Source organism: Prosopis cineraria, unplaced genomic scaffold (assembly GCF_029017545.1).
Source record: "Prosopis cineraria cultivar Desert tree isolate PC_DT_omini unplaced genomic scaffold, ASM2901754v1 PC2, whole genome shotgun sequence".
In the NCBI taxonomy this organism is placed as follows: Eukaryota; Viridiplantae; Streptophyta; class Magnoliopsida; order Fabales; family Fabaceae; genus Prosopis; species Prosopis cineraria.
Genome location: NW_026555333.1, coordinates 4713468 through 4738650, shown reverse-complemented (window position 1 = coordinate 4738650; position 25183 = coordinate 4713468). Strand labels below are relative to the sequence as shown.

At 34.7% G+C, this 25183-nt stretch overlaps 3 protein-coding genes across 4 annotated transcripts; 2 read left to right on the top strand and 1 right to left on the bottom strand.

Annotated features, from left to right (window-relative positions):
- Window positions 1-15015: 15015 nt before the first annotated feature.
- On the top strand, window positions 15016-16655 carry LOC129301113 (aspartyl protease AED3-like). Its single transcript, XM_054939688.1, has one exon. The coding sequence runs from the start codon at window positions 15110-15112 to the stop codon at window positions 16427-16429; it is 1320 nt and encodes a 439-aa protein (XP_054795663.1). The 5' UTR covers window positions 15016-15109; the 3' UTR covers window positions 16430-16655.
- Window positions 16656-17709: 1054 nt separating this feature from the next.
- Window positions 17710-20105, bottom strand: LOC129300913 (uncharacterized). Of its 2 annotated transcripts, none has more exons than XM_054939516.1 (2): window positions 18046-20105; window positions 17710-17964 (listed from the first exon to the last, which is right to left on the bottom strand). In XM_054939516.1, the coding sequence occupies exon 1, from the start codon at window positions 19362-19364 to the stop codon at window positions 18153-18155; it is 1212 nt and encodes a 403-aa protein (XP_054795491.1). In that variant the 5' UTR covers window positions 19365-20105; the 3' UTR covers window positions 17710-17964; window positions 18046-18152. The 2 variants fall into 2 exon arrangements, with proteins under 2 accessions (XP_054795491.1, XP_054795497.1); XM_054939522.1 differs by having other exon boundaries at window positions 18058-20105.
- Window positions 20106-21397: 1292 nt separating this feature from the next.
- On the top strand, window positions 21398-23334 carry LOC129298902 (mitochondrial uncoupling protein 4-like). Its single transcript, XM_054937346.1, has one exon. The coding sequence runs from the start codon at window positions 21574-21576 to the stop codon at window positions 22561-22563; it is 990 nt and encodes a 329-aa protein (XP_054793321.1). The 5' UTR covers window positions 21398-21573; the 3' UTR covers window positions 22564-23334.
- The last annotated feature ends 1849 nt before the right edge of the window (window positions 23335-25183 follow it).

Sequence of the window (25183 nt, the reverse complement as noted above, 5' to 3'; positions counted from 1 at the left end):
CCAACGAGTGACAACAAACTGCTTCTTAGAAGACCAAGACACTAAGGAATCGTTGAAGAACACAAAGTATCCACTTGTAGATCTACAATCATCGAGACAACTTGCCCAATTGGCATCTGAATGAGCCACAAGATCAAGACAATTTGTCCTCTTAATGTGTAAGCCAACATCAATGGTTCCTTTAAGATATTAAAGAAGTCTCTTTATAGCATCCCAGTGCAAAAGAGTTGGAGCAAAAAGAAACTGATTGAGCTTGCTAACCACAAATGACACATCAGCCCAAGTGTTTTGCCAAGTATTGAAGAGAACCCATGATTTGAACAATAGTCAAAGGCCGTGGGTAGAGGATTACTATCATAACTAGAGAGTGTCTTTTCTAGAGCCATTGGAGTCTTGCATGAAGAAGAGTTGCTCATATTCCATTTACTAAGAATGGTGGAAATATACTTCCTTTGACTTAAGTAGAAACCAGAAGCATCATAAGTGACTTCAATCCTTAAAAAGTAATGTATGGGTCCCATATCCTTAAGCGAGAACATCTCGTTAAGCTTGGAGATAAATAAACTCATACTTTGTACATTGCTTCTAGTGATAAGGATGTCGTCAACATAGATCAAAATGAGCAAAATCTAACCATGGTTTTGAAAAATGAATAAAGAAGTGTCACTTTTACTATTGTGAAATACTATGATAAAAGAGTGGATTGAAGTTGATCAAACCATGCTCGCGGTGCTTGTTTCAAAGCATAAAGTACTTTTCTTAATCTGCAAACATAACGAGGCTTGTGAGAATTAATGAATCCTTCTAGTTAAATCATGTAAACTGTCTCAATCAACACACCATTAAGGAAGGCATTGTTAATATCAAGTTGCCTTACACTCCAGTTCTTAGAAGCAACTAAAGTGAGCACCACTCAAAAAGTAGACGGTTTAATCACTGGACTATATATTTTACTATAGTCAATTCTAAGTTACTGCAAATATCCTTTCGCAACAAGCCATGCTTTATGCTGATCAATGGTGTTATCTAGCTTGAACTTGGTCTTAAACCCCCATCGACAGCCTACGAGATTGTAATCTAGATGAAAGGAAACTAAATGCCAAGTATGATTGTGGACAAGAGCTGAATACTCATCTGACATAGCCTTTTTCAATAAGTAAGTTGGAGTACGTCATGAATAGATGAAGGTTCTACATATAAATGTTATGGGTCATACTGAGCAACACATATAGTTGTTTTATTTTGAAAATGCCACTCTTGCCACATGTTACCATGGGATGAGTATTAGGCACTGGAAGAGGTCAAGTGTCATTATTGGACTATGCTTGACTAGTGCTAGAAGAAGGAGAAAGTTTATTTGATATAACATCAGAAGAAACCATGGATGCTGATGCTGACATATAAAGCCATTGTTAAGTGAATCAAACTTAAGCTAAGACAAACATGGACTAGCATTATCAAAGAGCATGAATTGTCAATATTGCCCATGTCAACTTTTGTATGTAGAAGTTGTTGAGTACTATCCTTGTTTCAACATGCTTAGAACAGAGCATAGGAGATGGTAGATAAAAAGAATCATTATCATTATTGGTAATACTGCATGGCTATGTGGCGACACTTGTAAAAGGAAAATCACCTTCATTAATCATAATGTGTCGTTGGATAACGATTCAACCTAAAGGACTGAAGCATTTGAATCCTTCATGTGAAGGACTAAGACCGAGATAAGTACACTTTTTTTAGCAAAATTTCATCCTGTGTTTATTATATGGTCAAAGATGAGGAAAACATGCACACCTGAAAATTTTAAATCCTTCATAATTTGGTTTAAAACCAAACAGCACTTCAAAAGGTGATTTCTGCTTTAACATTGGTGTGGGAAGACGATTGCTTACGTAAACAAAATTCATGAAGGCCTCCCACCAATAACAAAGAGGCATTGTAGGTTGTGTGAGCATTGTTAAACCCATTTCAACTATATAGTGATGCTTCTGTTCAATCATTCCATTTTGTTCAGAAGTATATGGGTAATGATGTTAAAATAAAATGCCAGAGTTAGCTAGAGTTGAAGTGAAGCTATAAAATTCTCCACCCTAATCGCTCTGAAGAGTTTTAATTTTTTAGTCTAATTGATTTTCCACCAACTTTTAAAACCTAAGGAAAGATGATAAAGCTTGCCCCTAGACCGATATGGATTTAACCATATATAATGACTGAAAACATCTACAACCTAATATAGTATTTAAACCCAGATATGGAAGAAAAGGGAGCAGGACCCCATAAATATGGTAAACTAATTCTAAATAAGTTTTAGTAGTTGATGTAGATAAAGAAAAGGGTAACTTGTGCATTTTAGCAAGTTGACATGGATCACAAAAATCAAGAGCGACAATAATATTAAAGTTGATGTTACAACTTTTTAAAACTTTCTTAATAGAGTTTTACAAGAAGAATGGCCTAATCTCTTATGCCACATTTTAGGTTGCTAATAAGGCAACATGTTTGTTATAATGAGCTAAATCATAAAGTTAATAGACTTATGGTTCACCATTAATCTTGTGCAAGCCATCACGTCATGTACCTCTAAGTAAAACCTTGTTCATTTTCAGGTCCTTCACAACACAATAAGCACCTAAGAATTAGATTAGTGTATCATTGTCCAGGACTAATTCAAGAACATTAAGTAGATTTTTCTTTCTAGCAAAAACCATAAGAATATCCTTTAGTAGCAAACAATCAATCGAACCATAATTAGAGTGACTAGAAGTATGACCAGATAGAGGTAAATTAGCACCATATCCAATGGTCAAGTTACTTGTCGTTGCTTGAGTACCGAAAATTGAATTTCCATTCAGGAGGGTGACTTAATTTGAGGTGCCACTATCTAAGTACAGGGCTGGGTCTTATAAAGTTTTTGGTGATGCATAAAAAGCAGAGGCAAGAGGAGCATCCCCCTCATTATAGACATAGTTTCTATCAAAAAGGTAGAAACAATCTTCAACAACATGATCAGGTCGACAATAAAGTTGCCATTGCACTTTGTTGTTATTATTACTTTTGTAACATCTTCGACCTTGGTTGCCACCACGACTTCATCTAATAAAATACTAGAAAGCACGAGAACTTATATTGTATAATACTCGAACCAAAGCAATCAACTTGAAAACTTAAATTAGTAAATGCTAAACTTATAGTACTAGCATTATAAAGATGTTTAAGATGCTTCTCATATGTCATGATAAATGAAAGCAAATCAACCCATGACAAATTAGGTTTATCAACAAGATGAAATGGCAATAAGAGTATAATCAACATCTAGACCAGCTAATGTCTGCATAATAATATCAAGTATAGGTAATGCCATGCTAATGCCATGTGATCAGCTAGAGGCTTTATTTTGCTGAGATATTCATCCATATGGAGACCATTTTTAAGTACTCTAAAATTCGGACTTCATCAAAGTAATACGTGCACGAGTATTTGAGCATACTAAATTAGTGATAGCTTTCCAGATTTATACAGCAGTATGACAATGAAAAACCTGGGTTGAAATATCAGTTCCCACAGATCTAAGCAGCTGGCCATATATAAGCTTGTCTGTATCTTGCCAATCCTCAAAAATAGGATTCATAGTAACATCATTACCATCAGCAAGAAACTCTAAAGGAGGAGTCTTCATTCCTATAACAAACCTTCTAATTGTGTCCTCTAAGAATAAAGATAACAAAATGACTTCAGAGAACAAAATGGACCAATCCATCCTAATTGAGGTTGTTGAGAAGTGGTGTCATCTTTAACTAGACAATTGTAGCAGAAGGAATAGTGATCTCGTGCTTGATTTGGAATTTCTTGATAAAGAAATTTGAATAATAAATATAAATATTTATGAGTTGCTACCAAAATTTTAAAAGATAATTTTGAAACCTTTTAACTGTATAGTCTACGTATAGAAAAAAGGATAAGAAAATCAATTATGTGCAAGAAAGGTGTTAGGCACCTCACAACACTCATTTATGTGAATGGTTACCTTAAGTTAACTATATAAATTTAAATAACCTTAAAATATATTAATTATTCTTAATGAAAAATAAGATACAAAAGTAAGAAAATTAAAAAGAAAATTTTTTATTTATTTATAAGTTGGACTTAACCAGGATAAAATCTTGGGGCCTACGTACCCTTTTGAAGAATCAAAATCACGTAGTTTGGCATAAAAATGTGTGTCTCTTGGTCAAAATTTTTTTAGAAAAATATTAATTATTATTTTTTATAAAATAATTTTTAATATTGGTTTGTGGTTTTTATTTATGAAAATATTTTATTTTTCATTTGTGACAAAAATCTAAGGAACAATTTTGGGAAAACTATTTTAATAAGATTTATGAAAGCTTTATACATTCACCTTTCAAAAATACTTTATTTTATTTATTTATTTTAGGAAAAATTGCTACTTTTATTTAAGGATGATAAAATATTTTAAAATATACGCAATAATTTATTGCTGTATAGGATAAGTTATTTGATTTTTAAATTTGTGAAAACTCTAAAAGTTTCATGTAACTAATGGTTTCAAAACTATGTACATGCGATAATTTATCGGCTATATAATATAGATTAATTAATTTATAAAATTGCAAGGATTTTGAAAGTCTTAAGTAATTAAAAGGATATAAGTTTGTGAAGACCCTAAAGTCTTACATGATTAAAAAAATAAAAGATAATTTTATTGATACACATGTTGATAATTTATTCCCAAGTTCAAATGTCCCAAAGTAACAGATGATACCAAAAATTTTCAAGCAATTTAATTAATACATGCACTTATCACAAGGGCACAAGTAAAATGTTAATTACAAAATGAGATGTTGAATGGTATATTACACATTAAAACTAAGGGCCAGTTAATTGATTTTCCCAAGGTAAATAATGATTTCATCTAATGCATGTGGGACCACACATGAATCTCGATTAGCTTTGATCTCTATTGTCTCATCTTTTCTTCCTTGAGTTTCTCTCTACTCTTCTCTTGCTAGCTTTTGCTTTCCTTTATAAAAACTTATATACTTAGAGTTTTTCTAAAATCTCAATTGTATCGTGATCTATGTCACTATTTTTTATATAATCTTATATTATTATTATTATTATTATTATTATTATTATTATTGAGATTGAATATTAATTGTTATCTTACCTATTATTTTATCCTGATTATTATATTATTTTAAAATATTTAAATTTTAATATTATATATTAGATTATATCATCTTGAATTCTTCAAATCATAATATTAGATTATATTATCTTAAGATTTTCAAATATTTATGGCTCATTATTATATTAGATTGTGTTCTACTTGATTATATTTTTTTATTATCTTCACATTCAATACCTTTTAACTTTTTTTTTTGTTATAAAAGATTTTCCTATTTTCATTGTTATTATTTTCTCTTTTTTATTATTTTATTATGGATGTTACCTTATTTATTTATCAGGACCTAGAGAAAATATGGTGTTCACAAGCGATATTGATTTCAAGAATGGAAGAGGATAATGAAGAAAAAGAAAGAAGATATGGCAGAAGTAGCAAAGAGTGGAATGGTGGAGGAAAAGAATGTAGGTGAGCTAGTGGTAAAAAGAACAGGAAGGGATGCCATGGATGCTCCAGCTGTGATGCCAACTTGAGAAAAACAAATAGCAAATGTAATGCTTACTCAATGTGAGGAGCCTGTACAATTCCTCATCATTATATATGCAACGTATAGCAAAGTTAGTTACAATAATATGGACATGTCAGCCCTAGAAAATAAGCAGAAAAGAATCATATACAAACACAACTGCAAATAATACTATGCACATTATCGTTACTATATTTATTCGTCTTATCAGTCTTTAGGCCGTTTACTTTTCCTAGACTGCTTCTTGAACCCTACAGTTGTGGGCTGTTGTGATATGAGTTGAGTGAACTGAGACGTATGTCTAACAGGCATCAATCACCAAATCAATGAGCGAGATCAATTAATTTTTTTTAAGGTGACCAAAAGGATTTGAACTAATATTCCTTTAGCTATCAAAAAAATAGTTGGCCACTAAGATAATGATTCCTTTCAATTATATAATGCAAATTTTTATACATCTTTTTAACTTCATTTTTACTTTTCATGCTAATACTTATCAGGAATTGAATAGGTATTGGTTATTTTAGAAATGACTGTTTGTTAAACTATTAATGAGATTTGTCAAAAATTTTAATATACATGAATTTTTATAAATGTTAACTTGTTTTTATTAACGTTAACACTTTATATCAATAAAAAGCTCGAACTCTTTCATACCAAATAATCGATTCATTCCATGCTCATTCCCCACATTGAACCCATACTCATATTCATATCAAATGTTTTATACCCATTTGTATTCAACAGAAGATGGCTCTTGTTATTACAAAATTACAGTATTTTACCTCCCCTCAATTGATTGTTGCTATAAACTATCGTTTTGAATCATCTTTGGTCAATAACCATTTTGAATCAGACTATACAGAGAAGGAAGAATTAGAATACATTACACAACAACACAGTTTTCAACCAGACTAAAAGGAGAATGCAGAATCAGGAAGGAGGTGGGTGATAAATGTTATCGGCTTATCCTTAAGGTGAAGAGTGAAAAATAGCAAAGTGCATGTCTAGCTTTTTGTGCGCGTTTTCTTTCCTTCATCAGCAGCTACCCCCTTTTTTTTTCTTTCTTTGTGTAAGGGAATTTTCATTTTTTTGTCCAAATTATTTTCACTTCAATCTTAGAAAACTGGACTAAGATTTTAAATTTTTTGGAACCGATCAATAATTAAATATCTTTTATGATCTTTATTTAAAATTTTCCCTATATTGTAATTTTCGTCACAGTGCTCATCCAGCGGGATTGAATCCTTTTGTGTTTTCTTCAATTCGCTATATAAATTATTTTTGCTGCAATCAAATGTCAGTTAGTGTGTACATGCATTCAACACAGAGGAAGTAATCTAGCCACGGGACAGCAGGAGGATAGGCGATTTAGAAGTGGAATATTTCTGACCATTGAGGAGCTGATCCTTTTTTTTTCTCGGGGGCTAAGTTTAATATATTTTGCTTATATTTTCTGATTTTTCTCTTGCTTGGACCAGAACTAGTCCAAAAAATCCACTGCATGTGATTATGACGCCGAAAATCCTAAAAAGACTGACCCACGCCCACCTGACGCTGCAGGGTGTTGTGAATATTGAAATCAATGGTTCGTGAAGCCACTAAAAGGTAAAAATAAAAACTACATAAGGATATTAATAAGAAGTAACGAATAAATAGTGAATTGAGATGCTTGGAGGGATGTATGAAAGTTGAAATGGTGGATGGGAGTTACAGTGAATGAAGAGGGAAACGAGGGTGGGAGCGGGTGGGCTTTTAGGTCAATGGTGGAGAAAAGGGATGGTAGTGTCAAATGGATCACCCAACGCGGGCGTGAAACGTTGTCAATTATGAGAGGCGTGCGTCTAGACTTTGGATTTCAGTTGGCATTTCCCACTCATAAGCCCAAGAAATGTGAAGCTCGTTGTAAGCTCACTAGTCTGTCGTTTTTTCTAAGGTTAGGACCTAACTTAGTGCTTTCATTCATTTGGCCTCCCCTTTCAACCCTAATAAAACCAAATCATGGAATCTTTGACGAAATACTACACTCCAGCCTTGTCTGCTTTATGATCTCATCATTCTCAACTGTTGTTTTACTTGTCTCCTCCGCTCTCTCTCCCACTACACTCCAGCCCTGTCTGCTTTATAATCTCATCATTCTCAACTGCTGTTTTACCCGTCTCCCTCCCTCCCTCCCTCTCTGTGCATAAATATGACATTATGATTAATAGGTTTGTCCATTGTTGCCTTATAAAAATATTATTCCTAAACTGAAAGAGAGAGGGGGCGAAAGCTACTTTTTAGTCTATAATCTGGGAAGAAGCACTGATATAATGTTGAAGAATTTTGTCTTTAATAATAGAGCCACTTGAGAGACCCCTATTTTTTTAAAATTATTTTTGCTTGCACGAAAGAAGAAATTCAAAGGAGGGTGGTCATTGATCTCTTGAGAAATAATGCGTGATCCTTCATCGTCGTTTCATGAGCAGGGACCATATGCCTAATAATACCTTGCCTTCAAGTTTATTTTGATTTTTATTTTTGGCCTGATAGCTTCAAGTTTATTTATTACCAACGTTATAGTCATATTTTTATAGGGAACATAACAATAAAAACCCCCAAATTATATGAATGATAATCTAATTGCTTGAAATGTTACAATTTCATTAAAGTCTTTAAAAACTTTTTTGTCAATAAATTTGAAGAACTTTTTTGTCAATAAATTTTAAAGTGAAAAGATCATTTTACCCTTATTCAATATAAAAAGTCATAATCACAACTTTTACTTAAGGAATAATAACTTCTATTTTGTGAATCGTAAAAGTTGAATAAGAAATTACAACTTGTCAAGTGTAATTTATGTTATTGAAAAATAAGTTATCAAACTAGCAAACCTCAATAATAATTTTTATTTAACAAATAACAACTTTTATTTCAAAAATAATAAGAATAATAATTAAATAAAAAATTATAACTTATCAATAAAGATAAAATGATCTTTTTAGTTTAAAATTTATTGACACAGAAATTCCTAAAGACTTCAATAAAGTTATAAAATTTTGAAAGACTGGATTGTTATTTATATAATTTGGAAAATTTTATTATCATTTCCTCTTTCTTTACAAGGCTAAAATATATAAAACCTCATCAACTTTGAAGCAGTTGCATATATCTCTCCTTACCTTTAAGCATTTAAAATTAAGAAAAAATTAATCTTTTAGTCCTCCAACTTTTACTTCACTTGTAACTCAGTCCCTCAGCTATGACTCGCCTATGACTCAATCCCTCAACTTTTGAATCACTTACAATTTAGTTCCTTAACTTTTATTAATTTTTTTATGTTAGCTTATATCTCACATCAATGAGCAAGAGAAGGATATTTTAAAATAATATATGAGCATTTTTTATCCCTCTTATTTGATAAGAAATTTTTTTAAAGAAAATTAAAAAATAAGACCAAGTTATAGGTGAATCAAAAGTTGAGGGACTGAGTCGTTGCGAGTCATAGTTGAGATATCGAGTTACAAATGAGTTAAAAATTGAAGGATTAAAAGATTAATTTTTCCTAAAATTAATCATCCTAAACTTTAATTTTATTTTCAAAATCTCCTACTATTAATTAACTATTATTTTATTAATATATTTATTTTCATGTCATATTAATGCAATACACATGACATATAACATGAAAAAATATTTTATTATTTTTTAAAATCGATACAAAACACCAATAGCAAAAAAAATATCTTATTCTAAACCTATAAACATTCCATTTATTACATACCAATAACATTTTTTATTTGAATGAGTATTGAAAACTTCATTCAAAAGAAAAAATAACATTTATAAATAGATAAGAGTATGAGCAAGATGAACAAAATAGATAATAAAATTTATACAACTTCTATCAATGGTAGCTTTTAAATATTTTTTATTTGTTTAATATAAAAGGCTGTTTTAATTGATAAAGTATAAAAAAATTATAATTTTTCTCTTGAATTGTATTATTCATGAATAACGAGAACAATGTTTCTCAACTAAAAAAAATGAGGGTATCCTTATGTGTGCTAAAAGTATGAACTATAATTTTATGCCTTCTTAAATTATGTTAAAAGATAATAAAAAATATTTTTTATAACATGTATGTTGCATTAATATGATATGATAATTAACTAATAATAAAAGGGTTTTGAAAAAATAAAATTGAGAATTAGAGGGTTAATTTTAAATGTTAAAAGATGAGAGAAATCTTTCTCAAAGTTCACGAGCTTTATACATTTTAACCTTCTCATAAACCATAAGTTGATGCATTTGGCCAGTACAAGTTGAATCCAAGTCAAAGTCTCAATTTGAGTTAGAAACTTCACATGCGTGAGTAGAAAATCGTGCGCACAATGCAGAAGGTTGAGTTTTTTTTTTTTTTTTTTTGTCTTTAAAGGTTGGAGGGGTCACATCCGGTACTTATCAACCAACAACTTGATTTGGGCCTTTCATTTATTTCAAAATATCCTGGTGTTCATTTAAAATTAATTTTTAAGTATTTTTAAAATTATATTTATCAAAATCAAAGTTTATACGTTTTTTTTTAAATTTAATAGTAAATATGGATTGTTAGTGCACCTGATAATCAATTTATAAAAGTATAAAAATTTTACTATTAAAAATAAATATAGATTATACTAATTTGAAAAGTTTGTAGTATGTTGAACTTTACCAGAAAATGTTATAATTCATAAATTCCTTCATGGCTGATGAATTTTAAGCCAAAAACCCTTACAACGTAGCTGTTTAAGGGATTACGTAGCTTTAGTAGCTCTTAAATAATTTTAAAAAGTAAAAAAAAAAATTCTGTTTTCAAAACAGGTAGCTGATAAGATTTATTGTCCATGCAGCAAGTGTAATAACAACTTGTTACTTTTCAAGAGAGTAAAATACAATAACCTACATTCCATTTTGTTAAAATCATAGAAGCCTTCTTCTTATTTTCAAAACCTATATTTTAGTTCAATCATTGGCATTGTTAAGAATATTTCGTAAAATATTTTAAAATACATAATTTATTATGATAATTATTAATTTGTCCTTATGATATAGTTGTCTGCCCTCTGTCCCAATTTTAAAAAAAATTAACTAATTAAGATTGTCAAATTTTTAAATAAATAATTTAACGTCAACGCTTGTATGCCAAAAACAAAAACAATAAAAAATATCGTGTTAAAATCAATGAAGTTAAAAAACAAAAATTATATCAAGTAATTTATTATATTAAATTCTGTTTCACAATTTTTTTCATGAAAAAATATGTTAAATTTTTTGAACTGCATGTTTGAATATTATTTTAGCCAATTCATATATTTATTTCTTTAAAAGTTACTGAATAAATAAAATTTACATAATGTAATATTTAAATATAAATGAAAAAATAAAAATTATATGTGCATTAATTTTTTTGGTACTTTGAATGATTTTTAGACAATATATATTTAAAGAGTGATATTTTAATCAAACATACATAATTCAATAGTCAAGTATTGATGGAATGGACGAAGATAAAATATTAAAAATAGAGGGGACATTCATATTTTATAAACAGTCATACCAAAAAATATTTATATATGTTTGAAAAATAGAAGGAAAGTAAATTTAATTAAAATAAAATAAATTGGAGGTTGGAGTATTTTACTCTTTTTATAATTTTCTACCCATGAACATGATAAAAATACAATCATCTTGTGTTTTAGTGAAAAAAAAAATTCATTTAATTTTTACAATTTTAATTTAGTTATAATTTAATATTTAAACTTGAATTTAATGCAACTCGCTTCTTATAATTTTTAACAATCAATTTGCTGAAAAGGGGACAGGGTGATGGTTTTGGGCAGGAGAGGCAAACACATACAATGGGCAAGAGAAGCTCGAAAAGGAAGAACTTCAGCCAAGATGATTAGAGAAAGGGGGAGAGAAATATATATTAATGGGGTAAAGAATGAAAATGTAATTTTACTGCATAACCACTATTAAATTATAGTCAAGATTCAGCCAAAATGAGTAAAAAAGAGAAAGAAATGTAAAACACCAGAACAAATGATAGATTTGCAATTTTACTGAATAACCATTGTTAAGGCTACCTCAACCATAGAAAGAGATGTAGAATAGTTGGATAGATAATAGATTGTAATCTTACCAAATATTTATATGTATAATTACAAATTATATCCTCACCTGCTTATGCAAATGTGGGTTTTTGTGCTGGGGAAATGACAAGGAAGGACTCCATAAAAGGATTAATTGCAACTTAGAATTTTTTTCATAGCTAAGCTTCTTAAATTACATTAGAAGTATTTGATTTGATATTACTTTTTTTTATGAGGTCTTTACTTATTATTTTCCCTTTCGTGCTTTGGAAAGAAGGAAGCGGATGGAGAAGAGTGGATATCAGCCAGCTTTCCAGCCCCCTTCATTGCGACTACAAGTAAACTTTGTGGCTTTTTGTGAGTTTTAGTGGTTTTTTTTTTTTGAGCAAAGGAGAATTTATTAAAAACCACAAAGGTTAGTCCATACAAACATAAGGCCCATCTAAAGCACAAATGGGCTCACAAGAACAAACACAGCGGCATAAAACATAAAAACGTAAAAGAGCCACATCATTACAAAATAATCTAACAAAATATAAAATATTGTTGTACTGTAATAAGAACGGTGTTTTAACTGTGTAAAGAATAATAATTTCAATGGAATTTAGAAAAAAAAAGGTCAGATTTTTTTAAATACAAAACGTTTAAATTCAAATTCTGTTTGACATAAAAATTCAAGTCTTGTTTAAATAGTGTTGACCGACCTATCACTCAGCCCAATCACCTGTACTGTCATTATTACTGTGTAAAATGAAAGTAAAAGAACCCGTAAATAATATAACGAAAAGACTCCCTTTCGAGACAGACACAAGTTAGGCTTGGCCCAATGAATTAGACCCAACCCATTTCGATCCAGCCTGGCCCAATCTTTGCTCTGAAACCAAAATTTATGCTGAATAAATTATTCCATTAAAGGATTTTACAACACACAATCCTCTGCTTTTCCGTTGTGCATTTCAGTGATTCCGCCTTGTTTACTTACAAACGAGAGCATTATTTATTTGATTTTAAATCTTATGTGTTATTGAGTAGGGTTGCTATATATTAGTGGGTTACACTGGGTTCAGAAAGTAAAGAGAGAAATAATATTCCTGCAACTACTCTCATACGAAAAATTATTAACCTAGAGCAACAACCTCGAATTAATCAGCCCTTAACTATGGTAATAAATAAATCAAACCCCAAATTATGGGGAGAAGCTTTAAGGGAGCACAACAACTTTCTCTACATCTAACACAATGAGACATCCTTTACAATACAAGATACATGATCACTAACAATCGTTGGCCGAAAAAATGATTACTAACAATCTTAGGTAATTAATTCCAATAACGAACTAACTGTGTGCATCACTGTTTCTTTGTTCCTTTCATTTTTCAAGATTTTGCTGCGTTTGAGGAATGTTTCCAATATTCGGCCAAACACATACGAGATGGGCAAGTTTTCGAAATTAGTTTCTGCACGACGACTTGAAAACCCTGGCACAGGACCAATTGATCACTTTTGGAGTGACCCTTGCCTTCGGCTTCAATTCCGCAGAAAAGTAATGGATAAATATGGATCACGTCACTGTTTTGATGTTGTTGACATGTCCCGTTATGTTATAGTGAATGGAACAGTGCTGTGAACTCGTGAATGCGTGGGGACTCTTGAAATAATAACGGTGTGAACGAATTGAAATGCACGAAAAGAGAAACAGCAGCCATGGATTTCCCTCGGGTTTTTTTATAAAGATTTTTATGGAAATATAAATAGACATGAAAATGTAAATGGATATGAAAATAAATAGAATCATGATATTATTTTTATTTAAAATATATATTTATAATGTCAAAATATCAAAATATCCTTACTTTAAAAAACAAACCCAGATCAACATCCACTTTCAACACTGAAAACCACCATCGGACTCATTGCAGAAATCATCACCCACCTTTATCATCTATGATCTAACCCATCGGAACTACTCCAGACCAAAGACCTCTACATTCAAATTAGCAAACCCATGTCAACAACTACCTTCATCATCTAACCAAAGACCTCTCCAGGTTGAAGAAGCCATGGGTTGATCTTCATTTTTCGAGCTTCAAATATCAGATCTACATTTTAATATCAAAATCAAGATGGGAGCCAAAAACAGTATCATAAAATGGAACATGGAAGCCTCGGAAGTAGGCCAATAAAAGACAAAAGACAAAAGACAAAGCGGGACTCGTGTTTCATCACAGAAAGTACGAGAGATTCCTCGGGAATTAGTTAAATGACAGGTTAAAAGATCATCAACTTGCATATATTTTCAATTAATTTATTAAATAAAAGAGTAATTAATGACTCCCTTAAATGTTGCGAGATGCTTGATGATTGCAGAGTAGACCTTATGTGCTGCAAATTTGAAGGCGGATAATCGGCAAGCAGTGATTGAGACAGAAGCAAAGCAAGATTAGAAAAATGAAGGAAGGAAGGAAGGAAGGGTCCGTCCGAAAACCCGTGACCGACCGCATGTCGTGCAACACCTACGTGAGGACAAACAACTCTCGATTGGCGTCCATTTTTATTTATCTTCTCCTTCCTCACGAGACAACCTTCCAATCCTGACGTTTCTTTCACTGCTTGTCCACTTTTTCCCTCTCAATCCCTTCCCCTCCCCCCTTCAATCATTCCGTCTCACCAATTAAAACCCTCTCATTAATTGAACAGAAACCATGTTCAAATAAGTCCTGTTATTTGAGTTCATACAATGATTTGCTTTTGCAACTCTTTGGACGTACAATTGGTCCACGTAGATGCCAGCTCATCTCATCGCACATCCTAATTCCTAACTATATCTACCTCTCCACTTCAATAATTTCAAGGTTCATTTAGTAATTCCACTCTTGTCTTCTATTATACACTCACACGCCTTCAGCCAGGCAAAGCTCACAACCACGCCGCCGACGCTCCTCGGTGAGTCACGACTCACTGCTGAGTTCCCACTAAATCATTTATACTATTTTACAAATTGAAGCTGAACTATAGCGTTGGTAATATATATATATATATAGTATAACTTGCTTTGCACACTGTCTGCGTCCAACCTGTACTTTTTGACCCGAAGGTAATTGCTCCAATCTCGTCTCATATTGTTACGCAATACTAATACTTGTATCTGCCCCTACTTTAATAATTCCAAGGTTACTTTAGTAACTTCAGCCCCTCCAATCTTCTCTTCGCGACTTATATATATACATAATATGCACGCACCATCCAGCCATGCAAAGCTCGCAACCATCCACCATATGCTTTTCAGACCTCAGTGAGCCAGGACTCACTTCCGACTGAACCATGGGCGTCATTGTCAAGTTCATCGCAACCTTAAGTCTTCTCTGTGCAATATATCTATCTTCCTCCGTCGCCGTTGACCCTTGTGCTTCAAAGCCCGACGACTCCGGCCTTACCGTCATACCCATTTATGGCAAGTGCTCACCCTTCAACCTGCCCAAAACAGAATCCTGGGTCAACACCATCATGAACATGGCCACTAAGGATCCGGAGCGAGTCAAGTACTTGTCCACCCTCGTTGCTCAAAAGTCCGTCTCCTCCATCCCCATTGCTTCCGGTCAGAACTTCAACATCGGCAACTACGTCGTCCGGGTCAAAATCGGATCTCCAGCACAACTCATGTTCATGGTCCTCGACACCAGCAGCAATGAGGCCTGGGTCCCATGCTCCGGATGCACCGGTTGCTCCGCCACCACATTCTCCCCCAACGCTTCTACCAGCTACGGGTCGTTGGATTGCTCCGACCCCCAGTGCAGCTCGGTCCGTGGGCTGTCCTGCCTCAGTACCGGATCCACTTCGTGCTCCTTCAACCAATCCTACGCGGACTCATCGTTCTCGGCCACGCTCGTGCATGATTCGCTCACGTTAGCCGAAAAGGTCATAACGAATTATGCTTTCGGCTGCATCAACGCCATTGCCGGCGGTTCAATTCCAGCCCAAGGTTTATTGGGGTTAGGCCGCGGGCCTCTCTCACTGCTTTCCCAAACCGGATATCTTTACTCGGGCGTGTTCTCCTACTGCCTTCCCAGTTTCAAGTCCTACTACTTCTCCGGGTCACTCAAACTGGGACCCGTGGGTCAACCCAGGAGCATCCGAACCACCCCTCTTCTGCAAAACCCCCACCGGCCGTCTCTGTACTACGTGAACCTTACGGGGGTCAGCGTCGGGCGCGTGTGGGTCCCTTTTCCCACTGAGCTTCTGGCGTTTAACCCGTACACCGGATCGGGAACCATAATAGATTCGGGCACTGTCATAACCCGATTCGTTGAGCCAGCGTACAATGCAATCAGGGATGAGTTTAGGAAGCAGGTGAAAGGTCCGTTTTCGAGCTTGGGGGCATTTGAAACCTGCTTCGTTAAGACGTACGAGACCCTGGCTCCGGCTATCACAATGCATTTCACAGGTCTGGATTTGACTCTGCCGATGGAGAACAGTCTGATACACAGCAGTTCAGGTTCACTAGCTTGCTTGGCCATGGCGGCAGCACCCAACAACGTTAACTCCGTGTTGAATGTGATTGCCAATTACCAGCAGCAGAACGTTAGGCTTTTGTTCGACACGGTGAGCAACAGGGTTGGCATAGCTCGAGAGCTATGCAACTAGGCTTTTGTTTTGTGTTGTTTGTGGGTAAACGGCCTTTATGTTTTGTTTCGAACCCGTCTTTTTGTGTCAGCGAATAAGCACTGTGGCTTTGGAAGATATATGATGTAACATCTCTGTTGATGATGATCGTTACCACAAAGGGGAGCGATTATTGTAATGATGGATCAAGTGTAATACCAATATCAATGGCTAGAAAAGCAAGAGCATAAAATTTCTTGTTGGTGGATGTCTTCGTGAAGATGCTTTGGCAATCAACTACCGAAACAGAGAAAAATAATACAGTGAAGCAAACTATTTATCTCATAATCATTTAAATTATCTTAAGATTTGAAATTTTATATATTACGATAAAAATGTTACCTGGACACGGGTTTCATGTAAGCCATATATCCCCATGTGGCTTGTGAGAACAATTTTTATTTCATTGTACACAATGAGAGAAATTTTTGAAGCTAGCTAGTAGGGGTTAGTATCCCTCAAAATGTGTAAAATTAATAGATCAGATAACACTAAAAATATGAAATGAATCGAATTGAATGAGAATTGAATTAAAACTAGATAATTCAGCTCAGTCGGTTAATTTGGTGTTGGGCCGTTTGGATTTGAACCAATTTTATTATTTTTTTTCTACTACAATAGGCAAAATTTATATATAAAATTAAGCTTGTAAAATGATCATAGTTCATTTTAATGAGGGGTTAGAATTTCTGACTTATCAAATTATACATTTACTTTTATTTAACTATAAAATTTAAGAAAAATTAATAAACTAAATATAATTTATATATATACTTGGTTTAGTTTATTTAATTTTAAATTTTATTAATCGAATTAAATCAGTCAACCAAAATATTTTTTTTAAAAGCAAATCTAAACTAAAAAATTAAATAAACTAAATTAAATAATAAAAATTAATTCGACTTGATTTTGTTCAACTGTACTAGCTAGCATATCAAAGGTAATTTAACAGTTTTTGATAGACACAAGAGAGTATAGAATATATATAGAAGCTGCAAAATAGATTGGTTGTAACTATGTGTAAATATATATTTATCATTGCTTTAAGAGAGACATTTAGCACTCTATTCTTAATCTTGTCCCAAAAAAAACCCATAAAAATAAAAGCTGCTTGTTTTGTGAGGTAGTTTTTATACATAAATCACCATTAAAATCAGATTTAAACTTAATAATTATACTTAATAAAGATATTAAGTATCTGTATAATTTAAATTATTGAAATTTAAATCAATAATTTTAAATTTATAACTTAATTCAGACTGTTGAATAAATAAATTTATCTGAATTAATAATATAAATTTCAATATGCAGTATAACAACTGAATCCAAATCGTACTAAAGCCCGCCTTACTTCCTTGCTTAGCAATGTCATCGTTGTAGTACTCGTCTTCAACTCGTGGACTCCTTCAACATTAATCTTGTACGAACAGCATGCAGGTACACGGCCAGTTTCCCAGAGAACGAACATGCAATCATATCTCCCCGGCATCACCAAAGATTAAAAAAAGAGGGAAAAACTGAAAACATAATATAGAAAGAATTGCTGAACACACAGCCCACAAACTACAGCCAAAAAAATAAAAAATAAAAAGGCGTACCCCCTTCCTTACTTGATCATAGTTGATTGCCAGGACCGCCTTAATTTGCTCTCAGAACATCGAATCTCCTTCCCCCCTTCCCCCCTCACAGTGCCTATCACTATCGTCTATCCCCACCACTGGTGCACTGCCACACCTTCGTCTCTCAACTTGCCGTACAATGCCAAGCACTCCCAGTAAGCCCTTCGGCTTTTGCTCTCACCTCTCTTCCCTAACTGTGGCTGGCATACCAAGAATAGCTCATCCACTAACATTATCGCCTTGCTCCTCACCATCTCTTCCACTACTTCTGCCTCTGCTTTCATCACTACGTACTCTTCCTCCTTCACATTCTTCCTCACCCAATCCGACATCCCAATCCGGGGCACTTCGCTCCCCGACGAGTCCCCTGTTACTGTCTCTATTTTGTACATCTCAAAATCCTTGTTTCTTGTCGGATAATTTGTCGAAAACCAGTCGCTCTTGCTACCTCCGTCTTTCTCCGGCGACCCTACGTCGATGAAAACCCGGCGAGGGTAGCTCTCCAGAGAGTCTTCCATCAAATCCGGAAGATACCTTGTGCGTTTCAAATACCGTCTGGACTTCTTCGATGCCGATCGCGGAGGCTCCAGGAGAACGTCTTCGAGTTTCAGCAACGCAGCTTTCTTCGCCTCTGAAGGATGCCCGGAGAGCAATTTTCTCTGATCGTGGAGTTTTGTTCCAGCGACGCTAGTTTTCCACATAGCCACCGCAATCAAGTCGAACCGCCGCATATACGCGATTTTGTAATTGGGAGGCTTGCAGAATGCGGCCGAGGGACTGTCATTCAGAAGAACGGTGACAACCCCACCTGTTTTCAGAGTCCGGTCGATGAATCTCGAAGCTGCTTGGAAATTAAAGGTGAGGATGAAATCAACTGTTCCGTCAAGAACAGAGCTCTGTTTCTCTGAATCGTGGAGAGCAATGAGGTCGATGTTGTAATCGGCGAGACTCTGAGCCCCAGCGAGGTTTTCCTCAATTTCATTGCTGAGGAAAACTGATCTCCTAGATTCCCTCTTCACGAGACCTTCATTGGTCAGGTCGCGGAAGAACAGAGAGAGAAGCTGATCGAGGTTGACCGAATCAGAAGCGGAGGGAACAGATTGCTCGTGACCGGTGATGGAGGAAGAAGAGTGTTTATCATTACCGAATGAACTGACGTACGTGAATGAAACCAGAAGGAAGGCCAGCATGATGAGGCGACACAAGACCTTCATGATTTCGTAGTTCGAAAGTGTGGTGATCGTCAAATAACAAGGTTTGGATCGGAAAGGGAAGGTAGAAGCGAGGGCGATGCCCATGTCAGAGGACCGAGCCTTTTACAACAAATGAGAAAGGAAACAAGTAAATCGCTAGGAACAAAAAGCGTGGCGGGCAAAAGAAACCGCATGTAGAAAGAAAAGGAGAGAAAGAGACGATGATGAAGAAGACAGAGGAATGAATTAGCGAGTGCAAAATCGAGAGGCCGTGTGATTTCCACCCACAAGGGCCACACGAGTAGATTGCAGAGTAGACCAAAGAGACAACAGCTCTCTCAACCGTTGAGCCTCCATTTCTGGAATTGAGAACCCAGATCGATGAAGATGGCCTCTGCCTAACGTGGCATATTCATGATGGCTCGTGAGTGGGTGGAACCCAAGGTCACCGATCATAAATGCATGGAGGGAGGGAAGAGAGAGATCTGTGCTACCCTGGGAGCAGACTATTTAACTGTTGTTGGGAGGGATGAGAGAAAAAATGGTGGTATGCGCAGTGGATTCTAAGTCTGGGATTTTATATGTATGAAAGAGTCATGGAGTGCACCGAGTCTAGATTTTGAGCTCGATTCAAAAGAAATGGTTGGTGACACGACATTTAAGTTAGACCATCCATGTACTCTTCCTTTGGCACACCCTATGTTCTCGCTCGTTCGGTGGTGCATGCATGTTTGGGTTGGTTTTTGCTTCCGGGAAAGAAAATTTGCCGCGAAATTTCCTGTTTTTACAGTGAACCAATGTTTCATCCTACTGGCTTTTCTGCCTTTTCACGCGGCAGAGGGTTCTTAGCTTTTGACTAATTTTGGATTTGTCTCCTCATTAGGCCATTTCAATCTTATAGTCATTTTTAACTGCAGTAACGTCGTGCCCTGTACTGTGGAACCAGCTTACTATAATTAATTATAACTTGCTGATCGTAATGCAGGGAAAATATACCAATTATGGGCCTTGGGCCTTCCTCGCATGCAAAAAGTTGGGCCCTAAGCCTCATAATCATTGAAGCATTATACTATACTTTTTTTTTTTAATTTGAATTTAGAAAGGCAAGCAAAAGCTTCATTATTAAGAGGGGACTGATTAGTGAGATTGTCCCCTATCATGCTCATGTTGAGCAGCACATTAAGGAAGAATAGAATCAAAAACGCTAATAACATTAGTAGCTCTCTGATCTCCAGGGGCGCAGCAGGAGATAATCCTTTTTATAATGATGTCGTGGAAGTGCAAGAACAACCAGACTTGGAGCTGCATCATGTTCCCCGTGAAATTAATTTATGTGCAGATTACATGCCTCGCCTGGCACTGGATGGCCCAAGTCATCTCTCCCTCCTTTATGGAGTTTCGAGTGGTTGTATAAATTTACTTTTGCATGACCAAGACAGAGGTGCAGAATACCCTGGCTGGTCAGGTTTAATTTCGTTGTATTTTTGTTTTCCTCACTTTGCCTAGCTCTTAATTAGCCCTTTCCAATCCCAAAAAAAAAAAGAAAAAAACATTAGTAGCTCTATGCAAGCACTTTTGGCTATAAAAACCGCGAAGCACATTGCTTGAAGCATTATATACTATATTCAGTTTTATAATTTTTTTAAAAATCTTAATTATATAAAAATTGCTAGAAAAAAGAAAAAAGAAAATCAATTTGGTGAGAGAGTAGTAACCAGCAAGGAGCGCGTGGACTCAGCAGGCGGCTCCCTAATCAGGTTCCAAGATGGCTCCTCAATTTGGTGCTTGCCTTTCCAACTGTGAGATTTTTCAATTCCATTTGACAACCCCAAGCATTCATTAATTTTCCGCTTTCAATTGACTTTCTCTTTTGTTACTCTTAATTTATCTCATATTTAATTAATTCCAAAATTATTCAAGAAGTCTAGAACGAAGGAAGCAAAAAAAAAAAAAAAAAAAAACAAAGAACGAACGAAGAGGGGCAGATTGATTCGATTCTCTGGTCTGATCCTATTATTATTTTGTAACGACTTACACATATAACTGTCCTAAGAAGTGGGAGAACACAAAACACTACATCTAGCGAATGAATCAACGAGAGACGACAAAGTCATTCTTTTCAACGCAGTTAATGAATGAGGGTGGACGGCGTTCAACAACGAAGCTGCACCAGCTAGAACCAGGCCACTCAATTCCATCCTTATATAAACGCTCCCATCTCTTCCTTCTTCCCTCACCACTCCACAACTCCCAAATCTCTACTTCTTCGCCCCTACTTCTCATTCTTCTCTTCATACAAATTTCAAATTGTGAAATGGGTGTTAAGAGTTTTGTTGAGGGTGGTATCGCGTCCATAGTTGCTGGGTGCAGCACTCATCCGCTTGATCTGATCAAGTTTCGGATGCAGCTTCAGGGTGAGCAACTCTCTGCTTCCATCAACTCCCACCACGTTCAGAATCTTCGTCCCACTTTGGCCGTTCCCATGCAGTCTCCTCCAATGGATGTTTCTTCTTCACTTGGCATGGCGGCTCCTCGTGCTAGAGCTGGACCCATATCGGATGGTGTGCAGATTCTTCGCTCTGAAGGTGTTTCTGCTCTGTTTTCCGGCGTCTCCGCCACCATGCTCCGTCAAACACTCTATTCCACCACTCGTATGGGTCTTTACGATGTGCTCAAGCAAAAATGGACCGACCCAGATAAGGGAAACATATCCGTTGGCCGAAAGATTGTGGCTGGGCTTATTGCCGGCGGGGTTGGTGCGGCCGTAGGAAACCCTGCCGATATGGCAATGGTCCGTATGCAAGCTGACGGTCGGCTCCCGGTGGTTCAGCAGCGCAATTATAACAGCGTGTTCGACGCGATCAAGCGCATGTCGAAGGAGGAAGGAGTGGCCAGCTTGTGGCACGGCTCGGCGCTGACGGTAAACAGAGCCATGATCGTGACGGCTTCGCAGTTGGCGTCGTACGAACAGTTCAAGGAGATGATTGTGGCGAAGGGGTTGATGAAGGACGGGCTTGGGACCCACGTAACGGCTAGTTTTGCTGCGGGGTTTGTGGCGGCGCTAGCTTCGAATCCGGTGGATGTGATAAAGACCAGGGTGATGAACATGAAGGTGGAGCCAGGGGCGGCGCCACCGTACATGGGAGCCTTAGATTGTGTTCTTAAGACAGTGAAGGCTGAAGGGCCTATGGCCCTTTACAAGGGATTTATCCCTACGATTTCAAGGCAGGGACCTTTTACAGTGGTGTTATTTGTGACGCTTGAACAAGTCAGGAAACTACTCAGGAATTTTGATCGAGAGTAGGGCCGCAGCGTACGATGACGACGAAATATATTCGAATTATTTATCCCTGATTTGATATGATGAAAATGATTTTAATAAAAATAAAAATAAATATGAAATTAAAAGTGAAAATGAGGTTTAAAAATATATTTAGTATGTTGATGGAATTGATAAATTATTTTTACTTAATATTAATATTTACAATATAAAAATACTAAAATGCCCTCACCTAAAAACACTCTGCTTCAACCTACATATCAATTTTCCAACCCAGATATCAAAATCTCCATCCAATGAAATAACAATATAAATCAAAAATAAAAATCTGGAGCTCGTGTGATGAGAACACCATCCAACCCAAGTATGTTCATGGTGTCGCACAGTGCGATGAGAACTTGCGCTCTTGTGACCTTATAAACTTCATGAATTGCATTTATTATTGTCGGCTTGAGGTGGAAGAGAAGCTGCCGCATCAACATTATACGGCGAAATCTTGTAAGCGATTGAATGTTGTGGCAACATAGAGGAGAAGGCGGGTCTTTGTTGACGACGTTGAGGTCGCTGGAGGTTGTTGACAGAAGGTCACCGTCATTCAGGTCAGTGGAGGTTGTTGACAAGATTTCGCCGGCGTTCAGGTCACTGGAGGTTGCTGACAAGAGGTCGTCGACATTCAAGTCACTGAGGTTGTTGACGAGGGTCGCTGGCGTTCAAGTTATTGAATGAGAAAGGAAGGATAAATATTGAAACTAGTGAGATAGAATTTGAAATCTGAATATTTTTGATGGAATTCAATTTTACCCATTCTGGTGGAATTGCATTTCATATGAAATTGATTGCAGTCATACTAAACTAAACTTTTTTTTGAATTTTATTTCCATTTTCAATTTTAAGAATACAATTCCATCATATCAAACAGGATCTCAATAGTTTTTAGTATATGAAAAATTCTGGTTTTATAGCCTACCATTCGATTATGGAAAGATCACTAAAAAAAAATATTTTTTCCGTGCCTGAAGTCCCCCCCTCACAATTCTTTTTTTTTTTAGGTAGAGATATATCATTCATAAATTTTTTATGGAAGAAGATCCTCTCCTCATCCCTTCTCTCCTTTTTTTCTTTTCATCCTTGTCTCCACCTTAAGTTAAAAAATAAAGGGCTCAAATTGAATTCTTTTATAAAAAAATATCATAATGTTATATTAAAAAATAAATAAATAATTTTAAAATGTTAAAATGTAATCTGCATAGTTAATAACTGCAATAAATAAATTAATAACAATATACAACTGTAAACTGTAAAGATTAAATTTTAATAGTTTAAATTTATTTTTATTTTTATATGATAGTATGATAATTATTTTATAAAATAAATAAATTTAGACTATTTATTTTATTGTTTAGGGGTGGAAATGAGGATGAGGAGAAAAAAAAAGAAGGGAAGGGATCAGGAGAGGACCCAGGCCCCCCTTTTTTATACAATATTGACATTGATATATTGAATCGTGCAATATTCAAGCGATTCATTCCACAGTGACTTTTAATGGAACTATATCTGAGGGAAGCTATTATTTTTTTCGTTGAAACTTAGGGAACCTGTTCTACTTACAGGGTGATGACGAAAAAGAAAAAACAAAAAAAAAAAAAATCTACCAAACACGTTTTGAAAACAAAAATCGACAGATTGAAGAGTCTTTACACTTTGCAGCGGAACAAGTGCAACAATCATATATATAATATATATGTATAATATTAGCATAAATTTTTATTTTCAATAGGCTTCTTCTTTTCTTTTCTGTTTTCAACCATGTATTGTAAATAATGTATTTTAATTTGTTCAATTATTTAAATATAAAATAAAATACATTGAGCTCTCATTAATTTTATTTTAATGATAGAGACCTCCCATTTTTAGCTAGGGAAAGGAGTGAGGAAGAAGAGTGTGTGAAAGAATATTAGCGGCAACCAAAAAATAGGTGATAAGTGCATATTTTATAATTAAATAGGTATAGATTTTGATTTATATTTAATTATATTTATTAACATTTCATATATATATATATAATTAATATTGATATTTTTCCCTCACTACTTAGTTATAAAATAAAGAAAAAATTCTCTACAAAATATATTCATATATCTTTTTTACTTTTTGTGTGCAGGTAATATTATAAAATATATTAAAGGAAAGAGGAAAATTATATAAAAGAAAAAATGCACTGAAGAGGCAAGAGAGAACACGAGAATTGTTTTGAAAAGAATATAATTTTAAATAACATCAAATCTAAAATAATATTATGATATTTTAAAAGGATTAGGAAATATTAATTGTAAAATATTATAAATAAGAGCTCATAGCCTTATTCAAGAATATTCAATCACTTATTTAAGTATTTTAAGAATTTTTCTCTAAAATATTTGTAGCTCGTAAAAATTTTGAAGACTGAAAGTAAGATTGTTGAGAAGTTATATATATTATCATCATTTTTTCTACTCCTTAATTTTATTCATGATCATTTATCATAATTGAGAATTTTAAAACAGTATTATTTAATTTTATTATATTTCTAATTTACTCACTTAGGACAGAGATGTAGATCAATTGAGAAGTTAGTTTTCATTTTTTTTTTGCTTTGACTCATTAC

Bases quoted from the DNA above. Each gene is read 5' to 3' on its own strand.
- LOC129301113 (XM_054939688.1), top strand. From the start codon at position 15,110: ATGGGCGTCATTGTCAAGTTCATCGCAACCTTAAGTCTTCTCTGTGCA.
- LOC129300913 (XM_054939516.1), bottom strand. From the start codon at position 19,364: ATGGGCATCGCCCTCGCTTCTACCTTCCCTTTCCGATCCAAACCTTGT.
- LOC129298902 (XM_054937346.1), top strand. From the start codon at position 21,574: ATGGGTGTTAAGAGTTTTGTTGAGGGTGGTATCGCGTCCATAGTTGCT.